Source organism: Microtus pennsylvanicus, chromosome 22 (assembly GCF_037038515.1).
Source record: "Microtus pennsylvanicus isolate mMicPen1 chromosome 22, mMicPen1.hap1, whole genome shotgun sequence".
NCBI classification, from domain to species: Eukaryota; Metazoa; Chordata; class Mammalia; order Rodentia; family Cricetidae; genus Microtus; species Microtus pennsylvanicus.
Genome location: NC_134600.1, coordinates 32245246 through 32270956, shown reverse-complemented (window position 1 = coordinate 32270956; position 25711 = coordinate 32245246). Strand labels below are relative to the sequence as shown.

At 41.2% G+C, this 25711-nt stretch overlaps 1 protein-coding gene across 1 annotated transcript in view; it reads left to right on the top strand.

Moving 5' to 3' along the window:
* The window catches only part of Gnai1 (G protein subunit alpha i1), an 83087-nt gene that overhangs the window by 33159 nt on the left and 24217 nt on the right, over positions 1-25711 (top strand). The window contains exons 2-3 of the mRNA XM_075955982.1: positions 18211-18253; positions 18343-18484. Coding sequence (XP_075812097.1) covers positions 18211-18253; positions 18343-18484 — 185 coding nt within the window. The remainder of the gene's footprint in view (positions 1-18210; positions 18254-18342; positions 18485-25711) is intronic.

Below are 25711 nucleotides of genomic sequence, written 5' to 3'. Positions count from 1 at the left end.
TTCAGTGAAATTAAGTATAACCACCTTTTATCTAAGCATCATCAATGTCTATTCTCTATAATTTTTACAATCAGTCTATGCCAAAACTCAGTGATTAAACAGTAGCTCCCCATCACTGTTTCCTCCAGCTTCTGACACCCACGTTTCTGCTCTGTGTTTCTTTGAGTTTGAGTGTCATATATGAAAGTCATAATGTCATAATACGGAATCATGAAGGTATAACATACACACACACACACACACACATATATATTAGTTTTGTGTATTTGCATGTGTGTGGATGTGGACATGCCTGTAGAGGCCAGAGAGATTTGAGAGCCTCTGGAGCTGGAGTTATAGAGCTCTCAGCCACCTTACCTTGGTGCGTGGAATTTAACTCTAATTTTCAGAAAAAGCAGCAAATGTTCTTAAGCATTGATCCATCTCCTAAGCCCCTGTAAAAATATTTGTCTTTCCATCTAGCTTTGTTTGCATCACACGCCTTCAAGGTTCATTTGTGTTGGTAGGTGCATCTGCATCATATATACTTGAGTTGCTTCACTGTTTGACTTTTGGAAATCCTACAGTGAGCTTTAGTGGGTAGATGTCTCTTTGAGACTATGGATTTGGTATGTGCATGTGTGTATGTATGTATATATGTATGTTTGTATGTATGTATCCTAACCAAAATTGCTGGATCATATAGTAATTGTGTTTTTAAATATATATGTTTCAAAAAGAATTTCTTTTTATGATTTATTTATTTTTATTTTACATACATTGGTGTTTTGACAAGATGTATATCCATTTGAAGGCATTAGATTCCCTGCAGCTAGAGTTACAGACACTGGTGAGCGGCCATGTGGGTGCTGGACACTGAACCTGGTCCTCTGGAAGAGGAGCCAGTGCTTTTAACCACTGAACCATCTCTCCACATCTTTCCAGTACATTTAAAAACATTTTTACTGTTCTGTTTTTTCTAGTATTTGCCCAACTTCACATTCCCACACTTAGTGTGAAAAACTCCCACTTTTCCCATGCCTTACTTGTATATATGTGTGTGTGTGCGTGTGTATGTATATGTGTATAGATGTGTATGTATGAGGTGTGTGTGTGTGTGTGTGTGTGTGTGAAATGGCCACCACCCTAGGAAGTGTCAGTTGGTATCTCATGTTGGTTTCATTTTGTGGGGAATATAAAAACCAGCACTACTCCTAGCCTAATGCTTGTCCTTTTAGAAAGTGATGGCATTTTCTGCACACTTTTTGTGTTGACTATCCAACCCTCACATGTAATGCATTTAAAAATGCATCGCATATATAGATCTTTATATAATCCCTATTCATGAATATCTCGCCTGGCTGTTTTTATTTCTTTTAATCCAGAGTTAAAATGTATAAATGTGTTAGGACCAATTGCTAAAAAGGATGCTTGAGTTTGTATTTAGGATGGAAAGTCTACAGTAACTGTGCTCTCAGGAAGCAAGCAGACTCTTTGCACACATTCCAGCAATCTGGCTCACTGGTGTCACTGAAGTATTTTTTGAAGAATGTTTTTGACAGTGCATGAGTGTAGCTAGCTGGCATTTCATGGGCACGGAGCCCGTGTGTGCCTCAGTCGTCAGCTCCTGTGCTCCTGTCTCGATTCTTGTGTTCTCCTTAATCTGTATTGATGTGTTGATTTCATCTTAGCCTATTTTACATGTGCATGAGATTTTCTCACTATCTTCTTTCTGCTCTTTTGTTCTTTATTTCATTTTCCACTTCGATTGTTACAACATTTTTAACTCGTTGATATTCTTTTTCATTTTAAAATTCAGATTTTTAAGATTCAGATCAGAGACTGAGAGTCATCCCTTAAAAGATGGCAGTTACGAAGCGCGATTACATATCTCACACATGACTGGTGTTTGCCCACAGTGGCCTTCCTGACCTCTTTAATATAGTTATATCAGGGCATGTTTTTTTCTTTTTTTTTTTTTTTGTGATTCTGGACTTTGAACCTAGGCCCGTTCACACTACTGTAGAAGTGTTTTAGAATTAAACTGTGCACATTTCTTTTATTTCTGGACAGGGTCTTACTGGCTTCCGCCTCGCTGTGGATCAATTGTGGGATTCTAGCTTGCGATCTCCTTGCCTCTGTCTCCCAAGTAGGTGTAGCCACAAGCTTTTGTCCACAGTTATCTCAGAGCCTGTACTCCAAGGCCTGTAGGACAGAGAAAAGCCTGGCTCAAGTATGAGTAAGCATGAGACAGCAAAAACTAGGTAGACACCCCTCCAGCCAGGGGGAGGGCTTGGCTGCCTCTCATCGGCTGGAGGTACCCTTTATATAACAGGATGTCACTTACCCTTTATAAGCGGATGCACACAGTAATAAACAGAGTTCCTGCTTTGACTTGACTCCCTGTTGCTTCTGATTTGTCCTGTGTCCAAGGAATGGGTGGATAGTGCACTCACCTTTCCCTGGGGAATAAGGAGGCTCATGAACCCTAGCAACAGGCTAGTTCTACCAGGACCAGATGTGTCTTGTCTACTCAGTGGCCTAAGTCTTTAGACTTTTGAGCAGCTGGAGACACAGAGACTAAACTTTCCTGCAAAGGGAGGTTTTACTAGGATGGTGTGAAGGAATGTAAATACACCAGCCTCTCATCAAACAGCACCCACGTGCTGGGTATAAAAATCGTGGAACTTTATATGAAGTTAGCGGGCATGAGCAAACTGTGTGGTTAGAAAGGCTTCAAGGTGAGAGGAGCTGGGGGGAGCGAGGGTTGTGTGTAGGAGAGGCTCGGTCTTCTCTGAGCGAGGAACACGGTGGTCGCGTTTCAAGGTGAGGTCATTAGAATGACAACGGCGAGATAGTTATATTTTGAACATAATTCCTCATTATTTTATTAGTTACTTTTCTTGTCATTTTGGCAACATAACTTAGAGAAGCAACTTCAGGGGGAAGAGAGTCCTCTTGACTCCGTTTCAGGAAGGTCTGTCCCGGGGCAGGGCGGCTCAGTGAGTGGCAGCACCAAAGTTTGCTTTCCCGGAAGCAGGGGTGGCCGTGCTGCAGCCCCAAATGCCCACCCCGGCCACCTCAGGCCTCTCTTCTCAAAGGTTCCACAGCTTCACAACGGAACACCAGCAGCTGGAGACCCCAGCGTGCAAGTCCACGATCGTGGGGACAGTTCCCATTTAAACCACAATGGTTCTCTTATCGTCCATAATTCCGTTTCATGAACTTCAATGAGAGCGTTGAGCTTCCACTGACCAGCCACCTGAGTTACTCCTTTAAAGTATACGGTTTGATATTTCTCTGAGTCTGTTCACGACATTGCAGAGCTGTCGCTGCGTGTCAGCGTTAGACTATTCTACTTATCCCTAAAAGCAAGTCTGGGGCCTTCAGCAGTAACCTCCACTGCCACCCTCAACTCCCTCCCTGAGGAAGCATTCATTCCTTTCTGTCCGTATTTACTCCTTGCTTTGGACATTTTGTAAGCAGCCGTGTGCCACGCCGTGTTGCCTTTGGTTTTTGCCTCCTTCAGTTACATGGATGTCGCAGCCCTTGGCCAGTGTTGCAGCAGACCCAGTGTGAACCTCATTCTTGTGCGTGGCCGTGCAGTTCAGTGCTAAGGATGAGCTGCCTTCTGCCCACCCACAGTGGACATTTGGAGCCTTACCAGCTTTGTGCTGTTAACGGCGCTTCTGTGAACACCCATGGATGATGATTTGGACAGATTTCTTTTTTTCATTTCTGTTGGATTCATATATGTAGGGCTGGAAGTGTCAATCATTTCTGTTGGGTGCATGCATGTAGGACTGGAAGTGTCAATCGTTTCTGATGGGTGCATGCATGGAGGACTGGAAGTGTCAATCGTTTCTGATGGGTGCATGCATGGAGGACTGGAAGTGTCAATCGTTTCTGTTGGGTGCATGCATGGAGGACTGGAAGTGTCAGTCATTTCTGATGGGTTCATTTCTGATGGGTGCATGCATGGAGGACTGGAAGTGTCAATCATTTCTGTTGGGTGCATGCATGGAGGACTGGAAGTGTCAATCATTTCTGATGGGTGCATGTATGGAGGACTGGAAGTGTCAATCATTTCTGTTGGGTGCATGCATGGAGGACTGGAAGTGTCAGTCGAATGGTAACTGTTTAACATCTTTCAGGTCTAGCAGTGTTTTCCAAACTCACTGCCTGGCTCCTAGTCGCACCAGAACTCTGTGAGGACGACTCCACAGGTCCCACCTTTTCACCTTCATTCTGCTGTCTTTATTCTTGAAGTCCTGGTAGTGTCTTTCTGTCGTTTGGATATTGGTTTCTCCCGTCACTCGTGGTCCTGAATATCTTTTAAAGCCTTTTGATTTCATTGCTCTTAAAAGTTAACTATACTTTAGAATCTCCAATGGAAGCATTAGCCTGCTATTAACATCTATTAGTGGGAATAGATCAAGGGGATTCAGACCATATTTCATTAGCTCGCTCTCTCTCTCTCTCTCTCTCTCTCTCTCTCTCTCTCTCTCTCTCTCTCTCACACACACACACACACACACACACACACACTTTTTTACACTTTAAAGCACCTTCATATCTCACAGTAAATGTAATATCACTGCTTAAAAGGCATTTTGTAAATAATAACACATTTAATAGTTAAGAAATCTATTGTTTTGGGTTCTCTAGTCCCTATAGCAACTTGTAAAATCTGACACTCTCAGATTAAGACTGATTCTGTCTCTTATTACCAGCTTAAGATTTTAAATAACTTAGGCTGTACCATCTCAACTTATTTTTTTGAAGGAATGACTAGTAGCTCCTACTTTACCATGTTGGGGCCATTCTTAAAGAATTTGATATAATATTCTCATTCTAAAAGAGAAAAAAGAGAAACAAATAAGAGAAAAGAAAAGGGAAAAAGCCAAAAGAATCCATAAAATCCATATTTCCTTATAAAGAGAAGCAAATTAAGTTATTGAGTGCTAAGAATTCTTGTTTATGGTTTTATATTGACCTTACTTTGCCATGTCTATGGTATGAGGAGGTGTAGGGGCTTAGTTAAAGCCACATTGTCATTTTTCATCCTTAGTTTCCCTCTAGTCAGGGGAAGAGAGATGATGAGGAAAGTCAGTCTGTCCAATCATTTATTGATTTCCATGTGCTTTGATTTTCTGTAGACCTGGCTATGTCTAGGATGTGAGAACTACATGGTGGTTTCACTGATGTTTATACCCAACTTAAAATTTTCAAATCTCTGCCTGAATCAAGGTAGACAAAGTCCGTACTTCTCAGGCATGCCAGCGAGTGAGTAGTGTTTCCTATTTCCGTCAAAGTCACACACTGATGGCACCCAGTGAAACGTTTAACAGTAAAGCACCAGTGTGGAGGGCGGCAAGTCTATGACAAATGACATAGTAGGCTATGTTCTGCCATCTGATAATTAACAGATTACTGTCTCTCCGGCCCCAGTCCCAGATCTGTGACTGCTGTTTCCGTTGTTAATTCTGATCTTCCATGTGTCACATGGTATAATATATTCTGTGTGATGGATCTTCAGCTCTTCATGAGATATCTTACTTATCTCTAGCTTTTCTCCCTTCTTAACATTTCCTGCCTCATCACCCTTCAAATGGAAACAGTTTGTCTTTTCTTACACCATCTTCTGGTTGTAATCTCCCCCCCCCTCCTCAGGATCCTTTCAAGTAGGGCGGATTTGTAGCATTGTGTTTGAAATGGCAGGGGACTAATAGAACTCGAAATGGGGCAGCAGACAGACCTTGAACTTGGCTGTCTTCTCTGTGAGCGCAAGCTTTATACTGGAGTTCTTTATAGTCTTCTATTGTCACTTCTTGCTTTTCCTTCATTTAAATTCTCACGATGAGTTCCTATGTATGTTTTTGATTCATATTAATAGCAGGTGTTGGTAATTTAACTTTAGGCTCCATGTATGCTAATCACTTCCTTTCTTTATCACGCAGTGTGAAGTATTTCCTGCCACCTGTGTTCCCTCCCCCTTCTATGAGCAGGAAACACAAATCTGATCCTCGTGGTCTCTTTCCTTGGCATCTCACAGTGTGTCTATCAAATGGTATCCACATAATCCACCATGTTGAATGAATGCAAAGGTACTCTAATGGTTCTGTTTCCTTGCAGTCTGGACTGAAGATCAGAGAGTTTGGAAATTCTTACCCTTCATTCTTCTGCTTGAATTTAAAAGTATAGTTATTGATAAAAGAGGCCGTAGTGTCTGGACTGTGTGGACTAGGTAATTTTAGAGGTATATGTGGTCTTGGGTAGTTAGATGTATGTAAAGAGGGAGTCTAGAAGGCTTTTGGATCCAGTTGTGCAATGCTTATGCACTGTGCTTGGAAGGCTGCAGAAAAAATTGTTACAGTTGTTCCCGTTCTCATGGGAATGGGATACAATTAAGTTTGGAATTAACAAGCAGGGGATGTCTTTTGGTATCAGGATTTGACAGCCAACAACAACTTCTCTTGAGGGGAAATTCTAAAATTAAAACAAAAGTTATCTTACTTCAAAAGTTGTGAAAATTCTCTCACCCAGCTATGTTCTCCATGGGCTCATGACTTTGTTTTGTTATGATTCATTGCTGATAGTTTCTATTTTCCTTTCGTTCTAAACTCAAGATAGATCCTTTATTTCTTTGACATGGTTCAAAATTAAGTGGCAGAAAGCAATCTGAATGAAGAGTACTTCCAAACTGCGTAGTTAAATTCTGTGCTTAACCATTGCCTTACCCTTATTGAATTCATGGCTTTTAAAAAAGTTATTTTCCTAATTTCTCATTTCTTCAAGGCATTCGACTTAAATTACAGGACAAAGATTATAATGAAGGAAAAAAGAAACCCAGATTCTAGTGTCTTTGGTAGAGGAAGGTACTCTTCATGCTACTAAAAGAGAAATGTAAAACACCAATGCAGCCGCAAACCCTTGGATTGACAGTGGTGTCCTGCCTGCAAGATACACTGGAGCAATGGTGGCACAGACTTATGGGAGTAACCAACCAATGTCTGATTTGACTGTAGGCCCACTCCGTGAGATAGAACCCATACTGGACACTATTTCAACCTTTTAATTATGCATATATTGAATCACATAATACTCACTTCAAAAGCAATAGGACAGAGGAAAAATAAGGAGAGAATAGGATTCTACATGCTGCAAAGTTCTTGGTAACTGTTCTGGGATACATCTCCCCATACCTAGTGAGTGTAGTTCAGAGTCTTAGTTTAAACCAAGGGCAGTTGGAACAGTTTGCTGTAGCCATGGAGATGGGACTAGAAGCAATAGGAACTTTTGGGTTTATGCTTTTATTAGGAAAGAACTTTTTTTTAATTTTTCCATTTTCTCTCTGTGCTTCTTCCCACTCATTGCAAAGCTCATATAAAGATGGAGTCAGCTTACATTTGAGAGGAAAGTCAAAATCTAATATCCAGTTCCCTTTCTAAATATGTTTCAGGATCTATTACTTTTAAGTGAGGACTGCAGGGGCTAATTCATACGATTGCTCTCATGCAGAAAGAAATACCATCTGAATTTATTTTGTAATCAGATCATCGCCTGCTGGTTAGTAGGGAGAACCACAACGTGTTTACAAGATAAAACAACTCATGGGAGCCTTAACAAAGCCCAGACATTTGAACAGTCAATGCATGTGATGTTGCAGGAAAATGTTCCTTCATATATTGTCCCCTTCTTTGTATCACTAGTGTGGGGGAGAGAAGGTGAGTCTGAGGGGGAAAAGAGTAAGCACCTGAGCTCCTTTTGGCAAGCATAGCCTGCACCTGATAGGGCCATACACTTTGCTTCTCTTGGTCTGAGGGTGACGAAGGGTGTTGCTCCACAACTTTGCTTTGAGCCTGTCTGTCATAGCTCCCTCTAAGTGTGGCCCTGAACTCTCCCCTAAGCCTCAGTTGCACTATGTAGCTTTGATGTTGTTGCCCTTCCCACTACTATGGTGATCCATGAACAAGCTCAGCATCTGTCAACTCATGTAGCATAGCCTTTGAGAGTGAGAATGGTCTTGGGTGGGAACACTGAACCCCCAGTGGCTCCGGTGCTAACCACATCCTTTACCTTTTTGGGACCCAGTTTGGTACAGTGCTCAGTTCTGGAATGAGGCCAGGGAATAAAGCAGGCAAGAAGGCTCATGAAATTCTGAGAATAAAAGTAAATTTCTACAACTGGAGTGTGAGATTTATGTGCATGGCTGATGAGATGGGAAGGTGGGTAGATGCAAATGAGCCTAAAGAGGATGATTTTATTCAGTTTTAAACATGGGAGAAATGTGACTGAATTTTTCTAAATAAATTACATAATTTTGATTCAGTTTTATGTACGATATAAAAAGTGGGAAAGCGCAGACATGTTTGATGATATAACTCAGATATAAATACCATTATGCTATATTCAATTATAATTTTCTCTTATATATTTATATTCCCTTTTATATTTATAAATATATGATACATATATAAATATATGATGCATATAAATATATGATACATATACTTATAAATAGTTTTAATTTTTTGTTTATGTCTTTTTCTAAATGAGTTCTTATATTTTTTATATTTTTCCTGTTTAAACCAGTGCCTAGGACACAGTATATTGAATAAGTGTATCATTTGGAGTCCTGGACTATTTCTGGGAAGTAGATGATAATCTATAGTGCCAAAGATTCTTCTTTTTAAAAAAATAGGATTTATTTTGTGTGACTAAGTGTCTGCGTGTGTGTATGTATACCACATACTGTGCCTGGTACCACAGGCCGGAAGAGAACATCTGATCTGGGATTACCGACAGATGTGCGCCAACCTTTGGGTCCTGGGAACTGAACCAAGTACTCTGAAAATGTTACAAGTGCTTTTAACCATTGATCCATCACTCTACCCCCAACCCCCACCCCAGAATTTCTTATCAGCTACTGCACTTTGTTAATGTTAGAATTTTTTATTATCAATTAATATTTCATGACTTAGTAGAAAGCCATTTTTTAAATCTTTATTTTTTATGAACATTTCCCTATTATGTAGTTGTATTACTCTTTTAACTTTTACTTAGGTTCTGACCAATTAAAAAAAATAAGTCTTCCTGGAAGTCAAGTTCTTATATCTGAGAAACTTAACCAAAGAAGACGCTTATGGTATCCCAGAGTCATGTGGTAGACTTCCGGTCATTCAGAGACCAGGTCCTGGCATCTTACTGCTCCTTTATCTCCTGGACATTGCCTTAATCCACACTGTAGAACAAGTCCATAGGAATAGGTCTCCTCATATATAAGGATAAGAATTAGAAGCCACATGGCCACTTTTGCTTTGTATGGGTGTGACTTGGGCTTTGGTGACGAATCTGGTGACATGACTTCCTTTTAGCAGCAGGAGAGCATGAGATACACAGCTGTCCAATCACAGACATGTTCCCGACTTCATATTTTGCATTGCTAGGACCAAACTCAGGCCCTTGAGCTTGCAAAGGAAGCATTGTTCCGGGCTGCCCTTCAACACTGCCCAGCTACTGCCTGAATAGAAGGGAGAGGGAACCCTCCTCCCGTGGGCAGCCAGACTCAGGCTGCCACCATGATCTTCATTTTTCTCCCACAAACATTTGCCTCCTCCCACAATCCACGTATCTGCTCTGTTTTCTTATATTTCATGGGGTGTTTCTTCTCTCCCTCCGGACCAGTTCATTATAATCTATTGAGTTGCTGTTGTGTGTTAAATACAGCAGTGTGCAGTGGGCTCTCACGATGGTGAAAAACATGGGTTCTCTTTATTTTGGGAGTGGAGTGAGTTAGGCAAAGATGACATTACATTACCAGAGTGATACTGGGTGTGGGGCATTCTAGGATACTATTTCATAGGATGTTCATAGGAACTTTGTTCTTTCCTGCTGTGCTCTTCCTGGTACTAACAGTACCCCAGCAATAAGGGGCCAGAATGTTGGTCAGCAGAGGGAATTAAGTCAGTGACATCAGATTGCACCAGTAATTACTGTATTCCGCAGCCTGCACCTTCTGATTAAAAGAGAAAAATGAAGAGTTAAGAGTCATTCTCTGTTAACTATTTACTCTTAATTGCACACATCTCTACAACTATCGGGTCGGTATTGTTTTGTCCAGGATCCAGCTCTATAGCCCAGGTTGTCCTTGAACTCCTTACTTTCTTGCCTGAACTGCTGGAATTACTAGTGCAGGTCCCCGGGCTCACTTCATTAATGTTCTATAGAACTAGATCAGAAGCACCCCCAAAGTGCCTCTGCAGTGTCCCTATGTGTAAGTTTCTCCCGGGAAAGCAGACATGTAACTGAATCGTGAAAGGGACTCACCTTGCTTTTGTTGGAAACCATTTTTACTTGCCAGGCTGCAAAATTATAGTCCTTCTGACTTGGGGCTCTGATTTTAGTGTTTAAGTCCAGGGAAAACACTGAACAGTACAGTGAGGAATAATAACATTTAACCTTTCAAGACAGAAAACTACTTGTCTCTGGCATGGGACTTGTAGGCCCCCCCCAACACATTTTCTGATGAAATTATGTATAATAAAATAGGATTAAAATTTTTCATAATGAAATACATCAGCATCCAATTCTGTGTAAATCAGTGAACCAGTTTCAAAGACTACAAGCTAAACTGATGGATGTTACTGACCAAAAAATATGAAGAGTTCATAGAAACAGCTTAGGATTCTGTGTTCTAACCAACTTTAAGACATTATCAGAGTAAATATGATCTACATGTATTGTACTTATACAAGAAATTACCAGTGGATACAGAGAATACAGAGAAGCCTCTCATCATAAATTTTTGATACCGAATCAAAGACAACCAGTTATCAGGAAATGATGTACCAATGCCCTCCCCTTTCTAACTACATAACTTGTGAAACTGAGTTTACCTTGTGCATTTCTTCAACCAAAGAAATATATTAAATGCATAAATAATTATGAAAATCCAGATGTCTTTTGTTAAGAAATTTGCCAATGGGTAAAACCATAGTACTTGTCTCATTTGACGGGGCTATATCTACTTTATAGACTATATTCATTTTCAGTAGCAAGTGCGGATACCAAGTTAGACTTATCCTTGGTGACACACTAGAGTGATAGGTTTCCTGATTTATCTGATCGGTCATGATGGTGATGAATTAATTCTAGTTTACAAGCATATGCAGAGCCAGATGTGGCGGCAACCTGTGTTTCCAGCCCATGCAAAGCCAAGGCAGGATCATCAGGGGTTCAAGGCTAGCTACGACTCTCTAGGGAGTGAGGCCGGTGAAGACTATATGTGACCTGTCTTAGCATCCACCCCCACCCCCCGAAGCATAAACAGATCAGATACGTGAATTTTTTTCCTTCTCACAACTTGTTGGGACTCTTTTGGCTGTTTTTTATTTTTTTCTGGTTCCTTCCACCATTTGATCATGCAAAGTGATTTTAGTGTGTTCAATTTTGTATCACTCTTTTAGTACCTTGATATTTGGAGCTAATCTTAATGTCAAGGCAATGGGAGGAACCTGATTTGCACCTGTATCTTGGGGAGGGAGATAGTCCTGTATCCAGAGAGATTTCTTTCTGGTTGCATGTAGTCATTAGTTTGTCTACTTCGTCTAAGACCTGCAAACCTAAGAAGCTTCAGGCCTAGTAGTATACACTGGTCTAGCTCAAAATACATAATTCCATCTTTGGAGGTTGCTGGCTAGGTAATTGACAACTAAACCAACTACAGTGCATAGTATTTGATGCTTGCTAAGAAAACATAAGGTCTGGAGAGATGGCTCAGTGGTTAAGAGCACTGCCCATTCTTCCCAAGGTCCTGAGTTCAATTCCCAGCAGCCACATGGTGGCTCACAATCATCTGTAATGAGATCTGGTACCCCTATTAGGAAGAGACCTGGTCAGTCGTCCTCATCAACGTAGACCATGAAACCCAATATGGACAAGTTCAACAGAACCGCCATATACGGGCTGCCCGTGCATGCCTCAGCATCGCCAGTGCATGCTTCAAATTCGAATTCAAGAAGATATAACCGCAAACTGTGATAGAGACCTTGGTATTGTTTGTCTCTCATGGAGCCGTGAAAGTGACTCAGAATGGGATAGAATAAGCTGTTATTATTGCTGCCCAAAAAGAGCCGCTGGATTAAAACTCCCTGCAGACACTCGCAGAAGGATGCCTGTAGCATCGAGTCCTCCATTCTTCTTCACCATAGTTTGGCCCGCCTGTGGTGTGTTTCCCAGCAATGCCCGGGATGGGCAGAGTGCAGCACAGTTCTCCTTAATGCTCCCCTCCTTCTCTGGGGTTCCCTAACCAGCACATCGACATTTTCTCTTTCTGTCCATACACTCTTCTTTCACGGTTCTAGAGGCTGCAGCTCCAAGGTTGAGGTGTTGGTAGGATCACTTTCTCCCTCTTTTTTGACATGCAATATACATGTGTATTTGAAATAGATGTGAAGGTGTATGCTTACAGTGTATAACGCTATGTTTAGTACATATGCGTATGTGTGCTTAAACCAATCTAATTGTCATATCCATCACGATATGTCTACCGTTTTTTTTTATGCTGAAGATATTTAAAATCTGCTGCCAACAGATTTCAAGTACACACATAAGCACATGAAGCGCGAGCACATGAAGCACACACGCACACAAACATACACACACACACACACACACACACACGGGCATGTCCATCATCATCATGTGTTCTTGAACCACTCCCGTTAGATTCATAGGCTGTCTGAACTGTGGGACTAGTGCTGTAGTGAGCATGCGGATAACTCAGGGCCAGGCTGATGTTGCTTCCTGTATACTCGTTCTTCATGGTGAATAATTTTATAGTAATTGAAGAAAATGGATTCCTTTTGAGGTCTTAAGTTGTTGGGGTTACAGTCATCAAATTGCCCTTTATCCTAGATTACCAGGCGCATTGTAAATATAAGTTGAATACATTTGGAGCTCTTAGAGCAAAGTAGAAAAGATTATAGATTATTTCAACTGTTGAGGAATGACAATTTATAACAAAATCACACAGCCCAGAAACCTTCCCTACGTAGTAGAGTATGTTTATTATTGAATAACCATTAAAGTGATAGTCAAGGTGTATTGTAGAGTCTGCTAAGAGACTGTGTAGTCGAGCTGAGGATGAGTGTTTGAGTTGAGCAGTAACCGAGTCTTCAGGCAGGAGAACTAGACCTTCCTCCACCAGCACACAATCCCTCCTAACTGTGCTTATGTTCAAGGAATTTGGGTCACGTAGTTATCGACTACGGACTTCCTACATTTGCTTAGGTTTTCCCATTCACCGCCCTCCCTCACCCTAGCTGTCCTCAGCGTATTCTCAGTGACCCAACTGATGGGCTGCCAAGTTGGTGGGACCTCCTATTGCAAGGCCTTCCCTCTGTGTCCTGGGGCTCCTGCATTGTGGCTGTTGCTCTTCTAGCATCTGTTTCTGTAGTCATTTTCTGCTAAGCTCCATTTCACACACATGCTGCGCCCAGCATGGGCTCTCAGAGATGCGATGTTCTGCCAGTCATTTCCTCCTAAAAGGAGGCCCGGGGGAAGGGGAGGGTTCCCCTCAATGCCTCCACTTTTAGCTCTGCGGGCCCATCATGACCTATGCATGTCTGTACATATCCTCAGTCCCCTAGGAGTCACTGCCCCTTCTCTGTCTCCTCTCAAGTCTCACATCACTGTGACCAGAGAGTCACCTTGAGCTTCTGGGCCTATGACCCCAATGCCTTCACACCTGAGACTTTTCTGTCCGATGTGTTGAACGTGAGCCTTTCATGTTCTCATTGAAGCTGCACTTGGTAGGGTCTGTGCAACTGTTTTTCCTTGTCTCACTCCGGATGTAAGTGGAAAGTAATAGCCTCCTGGCGGAGTACTTCTAGGGACAGCAGGCTTTTCCTTCTGTCACTTTACAGGTTTTGATGTTTGATTTTTAACGTTGCTTCCTGTTGCCCTCTTAAACACGACTGTTCTGACTGAGGTTTGCAGAGAACAACCTTTAAACTGTTTCTTTCGTGATGTTAGGAGGCAGGATATCACGATTTGGAATGCTGAAATTGCAACAGGAAGGATTTATAATTTTCATGCTAATATTTTCTTAGCCTGGAAGCAAAAATTGAAAACTAACTACATACATTGCCAAGTGTTAAAACATTTTTCAGGGTTTATGCCTCTAGATACCTATTGTCCAGAGCTTTGTCACCAGTGGAAAGAGGAGATGCCCGGTTAATAACATGGCCGCTTCTACTCTTCAATCCTACGCAGGCGTCAACAGGAGCAATAGGTTGAGTGCTCCTTACAGAATAATCCAAGTACCCCATGTCACCAATTATTTTCAGAGAGTGAAAAAAATGGTTTAGAATTTTAAGATAAGCTTAGCATTAAAATAATTCCCTTCATGGTAAGGTTTGAAAGTTATAGCCAGATGGTGGTGGCACATACTTGGTAGGTAGAGGCAGGTGGATCTCCGAGTTGAGCCCAGCCTGATCTACAGAGTGAGTTCCAGGACAGCCAAGGCTACACAGAGAACCCTATCTTAAAAGACAAAACAAAACAAAGTAAGCAAAAGGAAATCCTATTCTTTGTATAAATAGTCAGCTGAGAACAGTCTCATTCAGCCCCCTGACTTTCTCTTCAGCAAGGATGTCAGACCTCACTGACTTCTCTAGCTCGGAATGGTCTCACTAACAGCACAGGTGAGGGGACCTGTGGGCTTGCCGTGTGTCCTGATGGACCCTATGTTTTGACGTGTTCTACCACGGCATGACACACTGCTCTCAGCTCCTGCACTATTCTAAATGCAGAATTAGAGACTGCTCTCCTGGGGACTGCCTACCCTGTACCACTTAGGGGACCCAGCCCTGGTTTAGAGAAATGTGTGCGCCACAATGCCTGCAATTGTGCCTTTCACAGAGCCAAGCCACTGTCACTGAGAGCAAATGATGGGTTGTTTATCTTGGAATTGTTTTTTTTTTATGGGCAGATGCCACAAAAGATTCAAAGACTGTAGAGAAAGAATAGCCCTATTCTTTATTCAGTGCCTGCTTTTCTATTTGACGTGAGGGTTCCTTGAATATCAAACACTTAGTAAACTTAGTCAGTTTCTTCTTGAGCTGTTTCAAACAGGTCATTTAACTACAGCTTGTTTTCAGATGCCCCCTGTGTGAGTGAGTGTGTGTGTGTGTGTATACATGTGTGTTCTGTGTCTGACAGTCATTCCAGGAGGAAAAGACGAAGGCAATGCTGAAGTTTAGCATCTATGAGTTCTAAAATCTTCAACATAACAGCTTTCTTCCCTTCTGGTTGGCTGACTGTGTGGTGACAGGTGCTGAGAATTCCAGTAGAATCAGATGCAGGAAGGCAGCAAGTTATCACCTGTGGAATCTGGCGGGGCTGGCAGAGGAGATAAGTGTGGTTGATAGAAGATCACAGATGGCCAGAGGAAGCCGAACAGGGTTGGTGGGTGTGGAGCAGGGGAGATAGCGTTTGAAGAATTGTAATCGGATTAGCCCTGGGCATTCTCCTGTCTATGCTCTTCAGTAATGCTGAGCAGAAAACACCATGGGGACAACCCTAGGAAAACAGGAGAATGAGGTTCATAAAAGCACATGACCCAGGCTCTTTCTCAAACAGGAACTAAGTTCTTCTGTACACATGGTTATGCCAAAGAGGGCACACTTGTGTGCGGTTGTCAGCTATCCCTGTGCCCTGTGCCCTGTGCTCAGATCTTCTCAACACATAGAAAGTGTAATTAATCGGTCTAGTGTGAGATAGTAAGAGCAGCTCTTGCTGAGTGGGATGCGAATGGAGGGGAACCCCGTTTCCTTGCTAATATTTATGTGGTAGTACCGCATAAAGCTAGGGTTTGGTTCCTAAGGAAACCTTTTGCATGTAGCAAGTGGTCAGGGGGACAGGTTAGAGAATGGCTCCTGGGTTTGTGACCTCCTTGAAAGGAAGACGGAAAAAGCACTGTCTGGCATAACCTTGCTGCCTAGCGATTGGCAGGCAGTGCAGAGCCCTTACTATTGACATTTACTCTTTAAAATTTCCTCATGTAGCTTCTTTAATTTTTTCTGGATTTTTAAATTCTGTTTTATGTGCGTGAGTGTTTTGCCTGCATATATGTATATGCGCTGTGTGTGCGCCTGATACCCACAGAGGTCTGAAGACTGTGTCAGATCTCCTGTAACTGTGGTTATGGATGGCTGTAAAGTCACCATGTGGGTGCTAAGATCCAGGGTCTTTAGCAAGAGCAACAAGTTCTCTTAAGTGCTGAGCCATCTCTACAGTTCCTGGAGACTGTGGCTATCATGGATATGGATGCCCCTTCCTCCATCCCCTTCCTGATCCTCCATCTCTTCCCTCATCTTCTCAATCTCCTCCTTCCTCCCATTCCTGATCCTCTATCCCCATCACCTATTATCCCCTTTCCCCTCCCTTTCCCCTATTCTTCCTTATTCTAGATTTATTTATTTTGTATACATTAATGTTCTGCCTGTATGTATGTGTACCATGTATATGCGTGTGACCTGTGTATATCAGAAAAGGGCATCAAATCTACTGGCATTGGAGTTAGGGTTGTTGTGATCTGCCATGTGTGTGCTGCAAATCAAACCTGAGAGTGCTCCTAATTGCTAACCCATTTCCATGGCTCTCTGGATTTTTTAAAATATCTATTTTTATTTTGTGTATATGAGTCTTTTGCCTACATGTGTGAATATGTACCACATACATGCCTTGTGCCTGCAGAGACAAGAAGAGAATGTTGTATACCCTGGAAGTGGAATTACAGGTGGTTGTGAGCTCTCTAATGTGGGTACTGGGAACAAAACCTGGGTCTCTGTAAGATCAGCAAGTACTTCTAACTACTGAGCCATGGCTCCAGTCCCTCAAATGGCTTCTTATACCAGTGTCCTTCTACTTCAAAGTAGCCAAAAGTTACTGTTAAGATATTTGTCCAACAGTTGAAATACCTACCAATGTGGAAAACCATGATCAAAACAATTTATAGTACTTCAATTTTCAATCAGAGCTGATTTATTTTTATTTTCATAGTTTTGGTTTTGTGACATAGAGGCTCACTAGCTATCTTGAAACTCACTAGGTAGCCAAGGGTCACTTTAAACTGTGTCATTTTTCTGACTCAGCCTCAGAAATGTTGGGTTATAGCTGTGAGCTAACATGCCCAGCCAAAGACTGATGTGAGATTCTATTCTGTATACCAATGGTTAATAAAGAACCTGCCTTGGGTCTATCAAAGGACAGAATAGAGTAAGGTAGGAATACCAAGCCAAGATAGGGAAGAAAGTGGGTGGAGTCACTGAGAAGCCATGTAGCTCCTGAAGGAGACAAATGTCTAGGAACTTTACTCCATATGCCATAGCCACATAGTGATTCCCAGATTAATAGAAATGGGTTAATTTAAGATGTAAGAGCTAGCTAGCATGATGCCTAATTATTGCCCAAGCAGTGTTTTAATTAATACAGTCTTTGTGATTATTTCGGGTCTGGGCAGCTGGGAATGAACGACCAGTCTCTGCCTACAAAAGACTGAATACTTCTAATGTTTTAGAGAATATATAATACCAGAAACATTTTTTTTTTCAGCCGAGTGTATTGTCATTGAAAGGCTTATTATGAAGTAATAGAAAATAGACTTAAATTTGAGTATTTTTATGCTGGCAGGCAAAGTTAATTTTAAATTGTATTGTTTTATAATGTATTTAGATGTGCAACATACTGTTAAGAAATCTCTCTATAGTAAAGTGGTTACTGTCAAAATAAGTTAACATTAACCATTTCACACAATTACCCATTTTTCCTCCAGTGGTAAGAATGGCTGAATCTATTTACTTAGCAAAATCCTGAATACAGGGCTGAGTATTGTTTAGTGGTAGAGCGTTTACTTGCCTTGAATATGTGAGGCCTGAGGATTGATCTCTAGCACCACAAGAAAGAATGGGAAGGAAAAGGTCAGGAAAGAAGAATGTTAGTTCTGAGACCGCTTCCTATTGACTGTGTGATGCACCTTATACCTTTGGTCTTTGTACTTCTCCATCCTCCATAGTTTGTTTTTGCAGTAATATAATACAACATTCAATATAAGCGACACAGAGGGTGTTGCCCACGCATGTGTGTGTGTGTGTGTGTGTGTGTACTGGGAGCTGGAGATACTTAAGTGATGATACTGAATGAGGAAATCCTTATTTTGTTTTCCAGGTGCTGGCGAATCTGGGAAAAGTACGATTGTGAAGCAAATGAAGTGAGTAGATGGAGGCGTTAGACATGTTCGTATATCTCTGAGCGACTTCTGTACAGGAAGTAAGCCTGTTTTCCCTCTGCTCTCCTCAGAATCATCCACGAAGCCGGTTACTCAGAAGAAGAGTGTAAACAGTACAAGGCGGTGGTCTACAGTAACACCATCCAGTCCATCATTGCCATCATCAGGGCCATGGGGAGGTTGAAGATAGACTTCGGAGACTCTGCTCGGGCAGTAAGTCAGTGGCTTTGTTGGAGCTCGTCTGAGGACTAGCTTGTTGGTAAAGCGCGAGACTCTGAGTCTCATGGTGGTGGGTTTGGGCACCACGTTGTGCGCCATGATGTCTGGGACCAGCCTGGACATAAACCATTTCTTATACCAGAGTGGAGATGTGGGAATGAAAACACAACTCACTCAACTATTTTGGGGAGGAAGTTTTGGTGATCCTTGAAGAAATCCTGAGTTCACATCCTACAAATCGCCCACATTTATTATCCAAACAACTTGTATTTCGAAATGTAAATTGAGGGGGAAAAATTCATTAGCATTCTGTTTCCTAGGTAGCAAGGGGAAAAGACTTAGGTCATGTCTGTAGCTATGCTTGTTTTGTCACGGTCATGCACATTCCCATTTTGTCACATAAAAAAACACCTCTTCCCCAGGTGACCTCCTAAATTACAATAGAAGGAGCAGAACGATATTAGCATATCCTGACCACTTGCTTTAGGTGGCATCAGGTTGTTTCAGTATCAAAAGGCTAGGCGACCACCTTCTGTGTGGCAGGTGCAAACTGTGCCTTGTAGCTCTCTCAGCATTCTCTGACCACCAGACAATGTAGGAATATGGGTCTATATAGTATAATTCAGCCACTACAGGGATAGTTCTGTAGCTGCATAACTGAGGCCAGACAGCTACTGGGGAGGCTTTACACAAGAAGTCAAGAGAACAGGTGTAAGTCAAAAGCCTTGGAAGTCAATACAAGAACACAGATGTGTACTCTTCAGCTTTGCTGCTGTTTCTCCTGGCTTATCCAGACTGTCCAGGAATCACTGAAGTATTTTCTACACATCAGGTACATTAGAGTCTTAGGAACTTTTGTCAATCCTACAAAACACCTGAGCAAACCCACGTAAAGTGGGGACAAGTTGCTTTTGGCTCACATCGTCAAAGGTTTCAGTCCATGGTTGGCTGGTTCCATGGCTGTGGTCTTCAGCCAGGCTGAAACAGCATGGTGGGGAGGGTGTCATGGAACAGTGGGTCACGTCATGGTAGACAGGAAGTAGACAGAGACAGGAAGGGGCCAGGGACACAATGTGACCTGAATCCGCCAGCCAGGCAGGCCCCAGTTCTAATTGCCCGTTGACCTCTGAAATTGCCAGTGGTTTAATTTACTGATGATGTTATAACTCACCCCACCGCCGATCCAGACATCTCTCAATCGCCCGTGAGCCAGGACCACACATTCAGCACATGGAGATTAGCAACCCTGTTATATCCAGACCATGACATGTTAGACGCCTCTGTGTCCAGTACTCATTCTGTGCCGTCACCACAACGAAACTCTCAGAGATAATTAGCTTAAAAAGACGGAAGATTTATTTTGACCCACGAGTTTAGATATTTCAGTCTAGCACTGGGGAGGCTGAGGCAGGAGGACTGCTGCAATGACCCCCACGCTGGACCACTTGGGTTAGCCTGGGCTACACAGCAAGAAAACAAGACATTTCAGCACTGAAATGATTTAGCGATTTGTTCTTGGGCCTAGACTAAAACAATGATAACTGAACGTTGAATAATGGGATCGCTCTGAGATTGCGTATCTTTGGAACAGGAAAATACTGGCTACTTAAAGATATGAATCAGAGTTTCAGAGCTCAGCAGGACTTCAGCAGACAAGCCAGTGCTTGGTAGAGCAGCCGGGAGGCAGGAGGTTAAATGGCAGGACTGCCATAGGCTTTGAGGGCAGTAGGCACAGTGTTGGTCCAGGTGCTGGGCTGGACTCCCTCCTTTGAACCCCAACGTGCTTTTGGTTTGGTGGAAAAGAGCCTGGGCTTTTCCACAGGGCACATTTTTCTCCTTCTTTCTCTCCGTTTGAGACTTCATCTGTCTGTTTCAGGGTTGTTGCTTGTCTTTTTGTCCATGTACCACTGAATGGAAAGTCTGCCATTTTTGCCCCATGTATGAACCTCAACAATATTATGAAAGGTGAAAAAGTACTGTCTGGTTTTACATATATGATAATCAAAACTAAATATAGAAGTCAAGTATCAAAGAAAAAAGCAAGCAATTGTTACTAGGGGTTTAGGGTAGAGTGGAAGGAAATGAAGGTGTGTGGTTGGAACTCTGCAAAGTAGCAGACATATAAGGCAAAGAAATATAGAGAGAAAATGTCCAATTTGGGGGCTTTGGTCATGATCATTTTAAATAATGTATTTTTCATTTGTTTAATACACTCAGGACATTTGTTAGTGGAATAAATGATAAATGCATATATTACAGAGTGAATGATTAGTAGATGAGATAAGATGTTCTAGATATTATCAACTCTTATTTTGGGAAAGAAAATTTAGAAGAATATTATGAATTATTAAAAGTTATTTTGAGATGTTCTTGGAAATATCAGCAACAGTACCTTTTTAATCTCCGTTTAAAAAAATGGCACAGATGGAATCCACATTGAGATTAAGGAGAAAAAGTAAACAGAAATCATACTTTATACCAATTCCAATTATGGCAATTTAAAACTTAGCAAATTCTTTTATGTAAGTGAGATCTAGTGTCTCATGCTTCTTATCCTAGCACTTGGGAGAACTGAGGAAGGAGAATTGTCATAACTTTGAGCTCAGAAACCTACATGGCAAGTTCCAGACTAATCTGGGTTGCAAAGAGAAACCTCATCTTTGAAAACCAAACCAAACTCAGCAACAACCCACACTCACCGCACTGTGAAGCAGATCTTCCTGTGGCTGCAAGAAAAGATGCTTCAAACCTCTGCTGGGAGAGCAGGCAGGGGCAATGCAAGCAACTTCATGAGAAGGCATTTGATTTTCATGCGTTTCTCTGCAGGAATTCTTTTTTTTTTTCAAACTCTTTTTTTTTTTTTAAATATGGTTTTTTGCTTAGCCTTAGCTCTGGTTTCTGGCTGTCTCCCGCAGCTGTGGGACCTGTGTGTGCATCCACTCTGATCATCTCCCTACTGTACCCAGCAGTGGTTCCTTTCTGCTCTCCGTCCATTGTCTCTGATGCTCACAGCCTTCCTCGGTTACCGCTTCTCCCAGGGTGTGTTCTCCCAGGGTCTATTGCCATTCCAGCTGTCCTGTATTTCAGGCTGCCTTACGTCTGCATAGAATTTAAACCACTGCAAGGCCTTGCAACTGCCCTCAGGGCTATAAAGATGAATCAAATAGAGCCACCCATGAGGACAACACACCTGAGCTGAATATTGTACAGAGTCAGACGTTTATAGAGAAAAATGCAGAAAAGACAGTCTACAACCAAGGAATAGGGTATTCAAAGGCACTTTGAAAATTCCCTTTTCAGAAGTAGCCATCCCTGTGAATGTTATAAGGTAAAAGAAAAATAGATGTTAATTCTGCTAAGGACCACGGATCTGCTTCACATGTGAAGGCAGAGTGGATAATCTTCGGTAGCAAGACTTTCGTCTCTGTCTGTTTTCTGAGGGCCACACTGACTTAAGTTTTACCAGTGTTCTAAATTTGAACAGCTTACAAATGGGGAAGATTATCAGGATCACCTTTTCGTTTTTCTCTGGCATTGATCAAAGATGAGAATGCTTTATATTATTTTATTTGTGTCTCCACCATGGATTCCTCTAAATGTTCTCATTTTTGTTAAATTGGTTGTTTTTGCAGCAGGTTTCTTTTAATATTAGAAACATTCACCCTTCATCTGTTGTAAATATTTTCTTCTTACAGAAGATTTTTGTTTGCTTGCTTGGTTTTTTTTGTTTGTTTGTTGGCAATTAATTCTAACAATTCTGTCTTGCTCTTGATATAAAGACAGTATTCCCAATTACTCTGATTACTGCTGTTCTTGTTTAGCCAGGGTCTCATGTATCCTAGAATGAGATCAAGTCCAATGTAGATCTTAAGATGGTCTTAAACTTGAGAGTGTGCGTTTGTGCATGTGTGTGTGGTGTGTGTTCCCATGTTTCTGTGTGTATGTGTGTATGTGTGCAACTGTATGTGTTCCTGTGCATGTTGTGTCCAAAAAGAAGTCCACGTCCTCTTTTGTCTCCTCAATTGTTCTCACTTTATTTTTTGGTACAGAAGCTCCCACTGAACCTGGAGTTTATTAATTCAGCCTGGTTGGCTATCCAGGGAGTTCCAGGACTCCTCCCATCTCAGTCTCCCCAAACTAGGATTAGAGAAGCCATGCCTGGCTTCTTACCTGGATGATGGAGACCCGAGTTAGGTACACATGCTTGTGTATAGGCTCTTACTGTTTGATCCATCCTCCCAACCTGAAAATTACAAGTTCTATGATACCATGGTTTTTCTGTGCTACATGTTTGTATCCACCTACTTGTGGGTGTTTCCTATTACATAAGATCTAAAAATGTCATATGATTTGACTCCTGCCTGCCTGCCATTCGCTGAGTAACCAGTCCATTCACCAATGACTTGGGAATACCACCTTTAACAGTCAGTTGGTGGTGAGTATAGACTCTTCTCTCCCCCTGCTGATGGGACTTTGTTTCTTTCCCAGACAAGCCACCAATTATGTCACTCAATGCCTCTAATCTTGTTTTATTATATTGGAACGGGAAAAAATAAGAACATCTGCCTCATAGGATTTTTAAAAAGATAAAATCAGAACTGATTGTTTATAACATGCCTTGGACATAGCGGATCTCAGTGAATTGTTAGTGTTGATATCTATAATTGTACTGATATTGCTGACAGATTCACAGGGTGTTAGTTTGCTTTGCTTCACAGATGGATTGGCACCTAGTAGGTTTGATCACACTGCCTCATTCATTTCTCAGACATTAAAATCAGTATGCATCTCTGTTTCAAATGGACTTGAGAATTAATTTTCTCTAATTCTGTTGAAATGAAACAAATGCTAAAAAAAAAAAGCCTGCTTGTTTTTGTTGGGAGTATATCTTTTTAATTAAATAATGAATTAGAGTATAATTACATGATTTCCCTTTCCCTCTCTGCCCTCCCTCATTCCCTAATTCAGGACTCCTTTTTTAACCATATTGTTACATATACATATAAATGGATAAACGTGTATTTATTATATAAATAATATGTATTCATATATAACATGGGGTAAGAGGGCTATGCTTATGGGAGATGATCTCACCCTCTCTCAGCCATTGTTCATTGCTTATCACTCCTCATCTAGGAGTGGGGCCCTGTGAGATTTCCCCCATCTGCATTGAGATTATATCTTAATATGCAGTTTGCTTCTTAAGAAGTGAGGGGGAAAAGGAATAGACTTTTCAGAAGTTATGACCAATGTATGATAATTTCTACAAATAGCAGGTTTGTACACAGTAATATACATTGGCTATTTTATGCAAGGTCAGGCATGTTCAGACTGATATGACCACAGCTCACATTATATATTTTAATTGTGAAAAATAAAAATAATTGTTGGTGGATGTTTCTTTCCCACCAACAGCTCCCAAATAAATACATAGAGGCTTAATATTAATTATAAATGCTCTACCAATAGCTCAGGCTTGTTCTAGCTAACTATTAGATTTTAATTTAGCCCATATTTATCTATGCTCTTTCCCATGGCTTGGAACCTTTCCTCAGTATGGCATGTCCATTCCATTTTGCTTTTCTTTGTGTATCCTCGCTACTCCAGACTCTGCCTTTCTTCTTCCCAGCATCCTTTTAATCTGGGTCTTCCGCCCAATCTCTTCCTGCCCAGCTATAGGCCAGTCAGTTCTTTATTAACCCTTGAAAGTAATACATATTCACAGTGTTCAGAAGGATTATTCCACAGCAAATAATTCTCAAGATTGACATAGTACAGTTAAATTTATGGCTGCTGTCTTTTTAAATCTTTCTCAGAGTGAGGGTGGTCCATCTATGCATACTGAAGTATTGATAATTTAGATTATTATGTGGTAGGAAGCTTTGTGTAGAATTGTTAACATATAATAGGCCCTTGTTACTCTAATTAGAGCAATGGTCTAGCCTACGGTAAAATACACAGAATGAGGCCAGGCGGAAAGCATGTTTATATGGGTTCATAGTGATTGGCAGAGAATGTTTGCTAAGATAGCTTTGAAGATAGGAAGTTTTATTTATATATCATTGGACTTTATTTTTCTAGTAGTATTAGATCTGAAATAAATTGGTAATGAATCTAAACTATTATTACAGCTTTATTATTATATAGGATTTTATTATTATTTATATTATATTATTATGTATGTATTCTAGGATGTTTATTATTATAAAGGATTATTACATAGCTAATAATTTCACTCATGCCTTATGCTATGAGGAACCCTGAGCCTGCCCAAGGTCCACTAAGCATCTTCCTGACCAGCCTCAGCTTTCCCTTAGAAGATGGTCACTTTTCTCCTGAATACTTGTGTGGTTTGTTTTCATCAGCTTGTTGGTTACTCTGTGTCTGTCTGCCTGATTTGCAAGATGGCTGTTGAGGAATATTTAACAGTTCACCTTGGCAGCAATCTGAATGTGTATATATATATATATATATATACCCAAGGCAGCCAAAGTTAAGGGAATTGCCTGCTTTGTGGTGGTTAGTGAGTCCTAGCTCAGTGTAATGCGAATTCTTTCAGGTGTGTGGTTTTCCACACCCTTACTTGCTATGTATTATTTTCTGTTGTGGCTTGCGCCCTGTTTGCTTACCCACTGTTTGCTGGTTTGTAAGTCCATCTGCATTAGCCTTTTGTTCCCCAATAGTAATTAGTAACTAGTTTCTTATGTTTTGTTTATTATCCTTCATCTCCTTTTTTTTCATTATTTAAACTCCCTACAGTATTATTTCTGCTATGTTTTATATAGAACATCTTCAGTTGACCAAGGATTTACCAAATATTTATACCCCCTTTAAAGGTTCTGCAAGGCAGTGAATTTTGGTATCTTTGTTTGTTCCTTAAGTCCCTCCGAAAACTTCTGTTGGATGAACACAATATTCCATATCTATGCTTCCATATTAATAACTTATTAGCTACTAGTATGAATAGTATAAGCTGTGTTTACTTTCCTATTTATAGCTTGTTACCTATCAGTGTTTGTAGAGAAGCACATCCTTTTACAATGATTCATTCTATCATAGAAGCTTATGTTGGTAATATTATCTTCTTGGCTTGTATTAAATTCAGACTGTTCTACATACTGTAGGTTTTTAATAGCCAGTAATTTCTACTCTTTCTGAATCTCATTTCTTCAAAATGTCCCTGAGGCATTTTTCCTCGCTGGGCCTGCTAGATGAGCACTG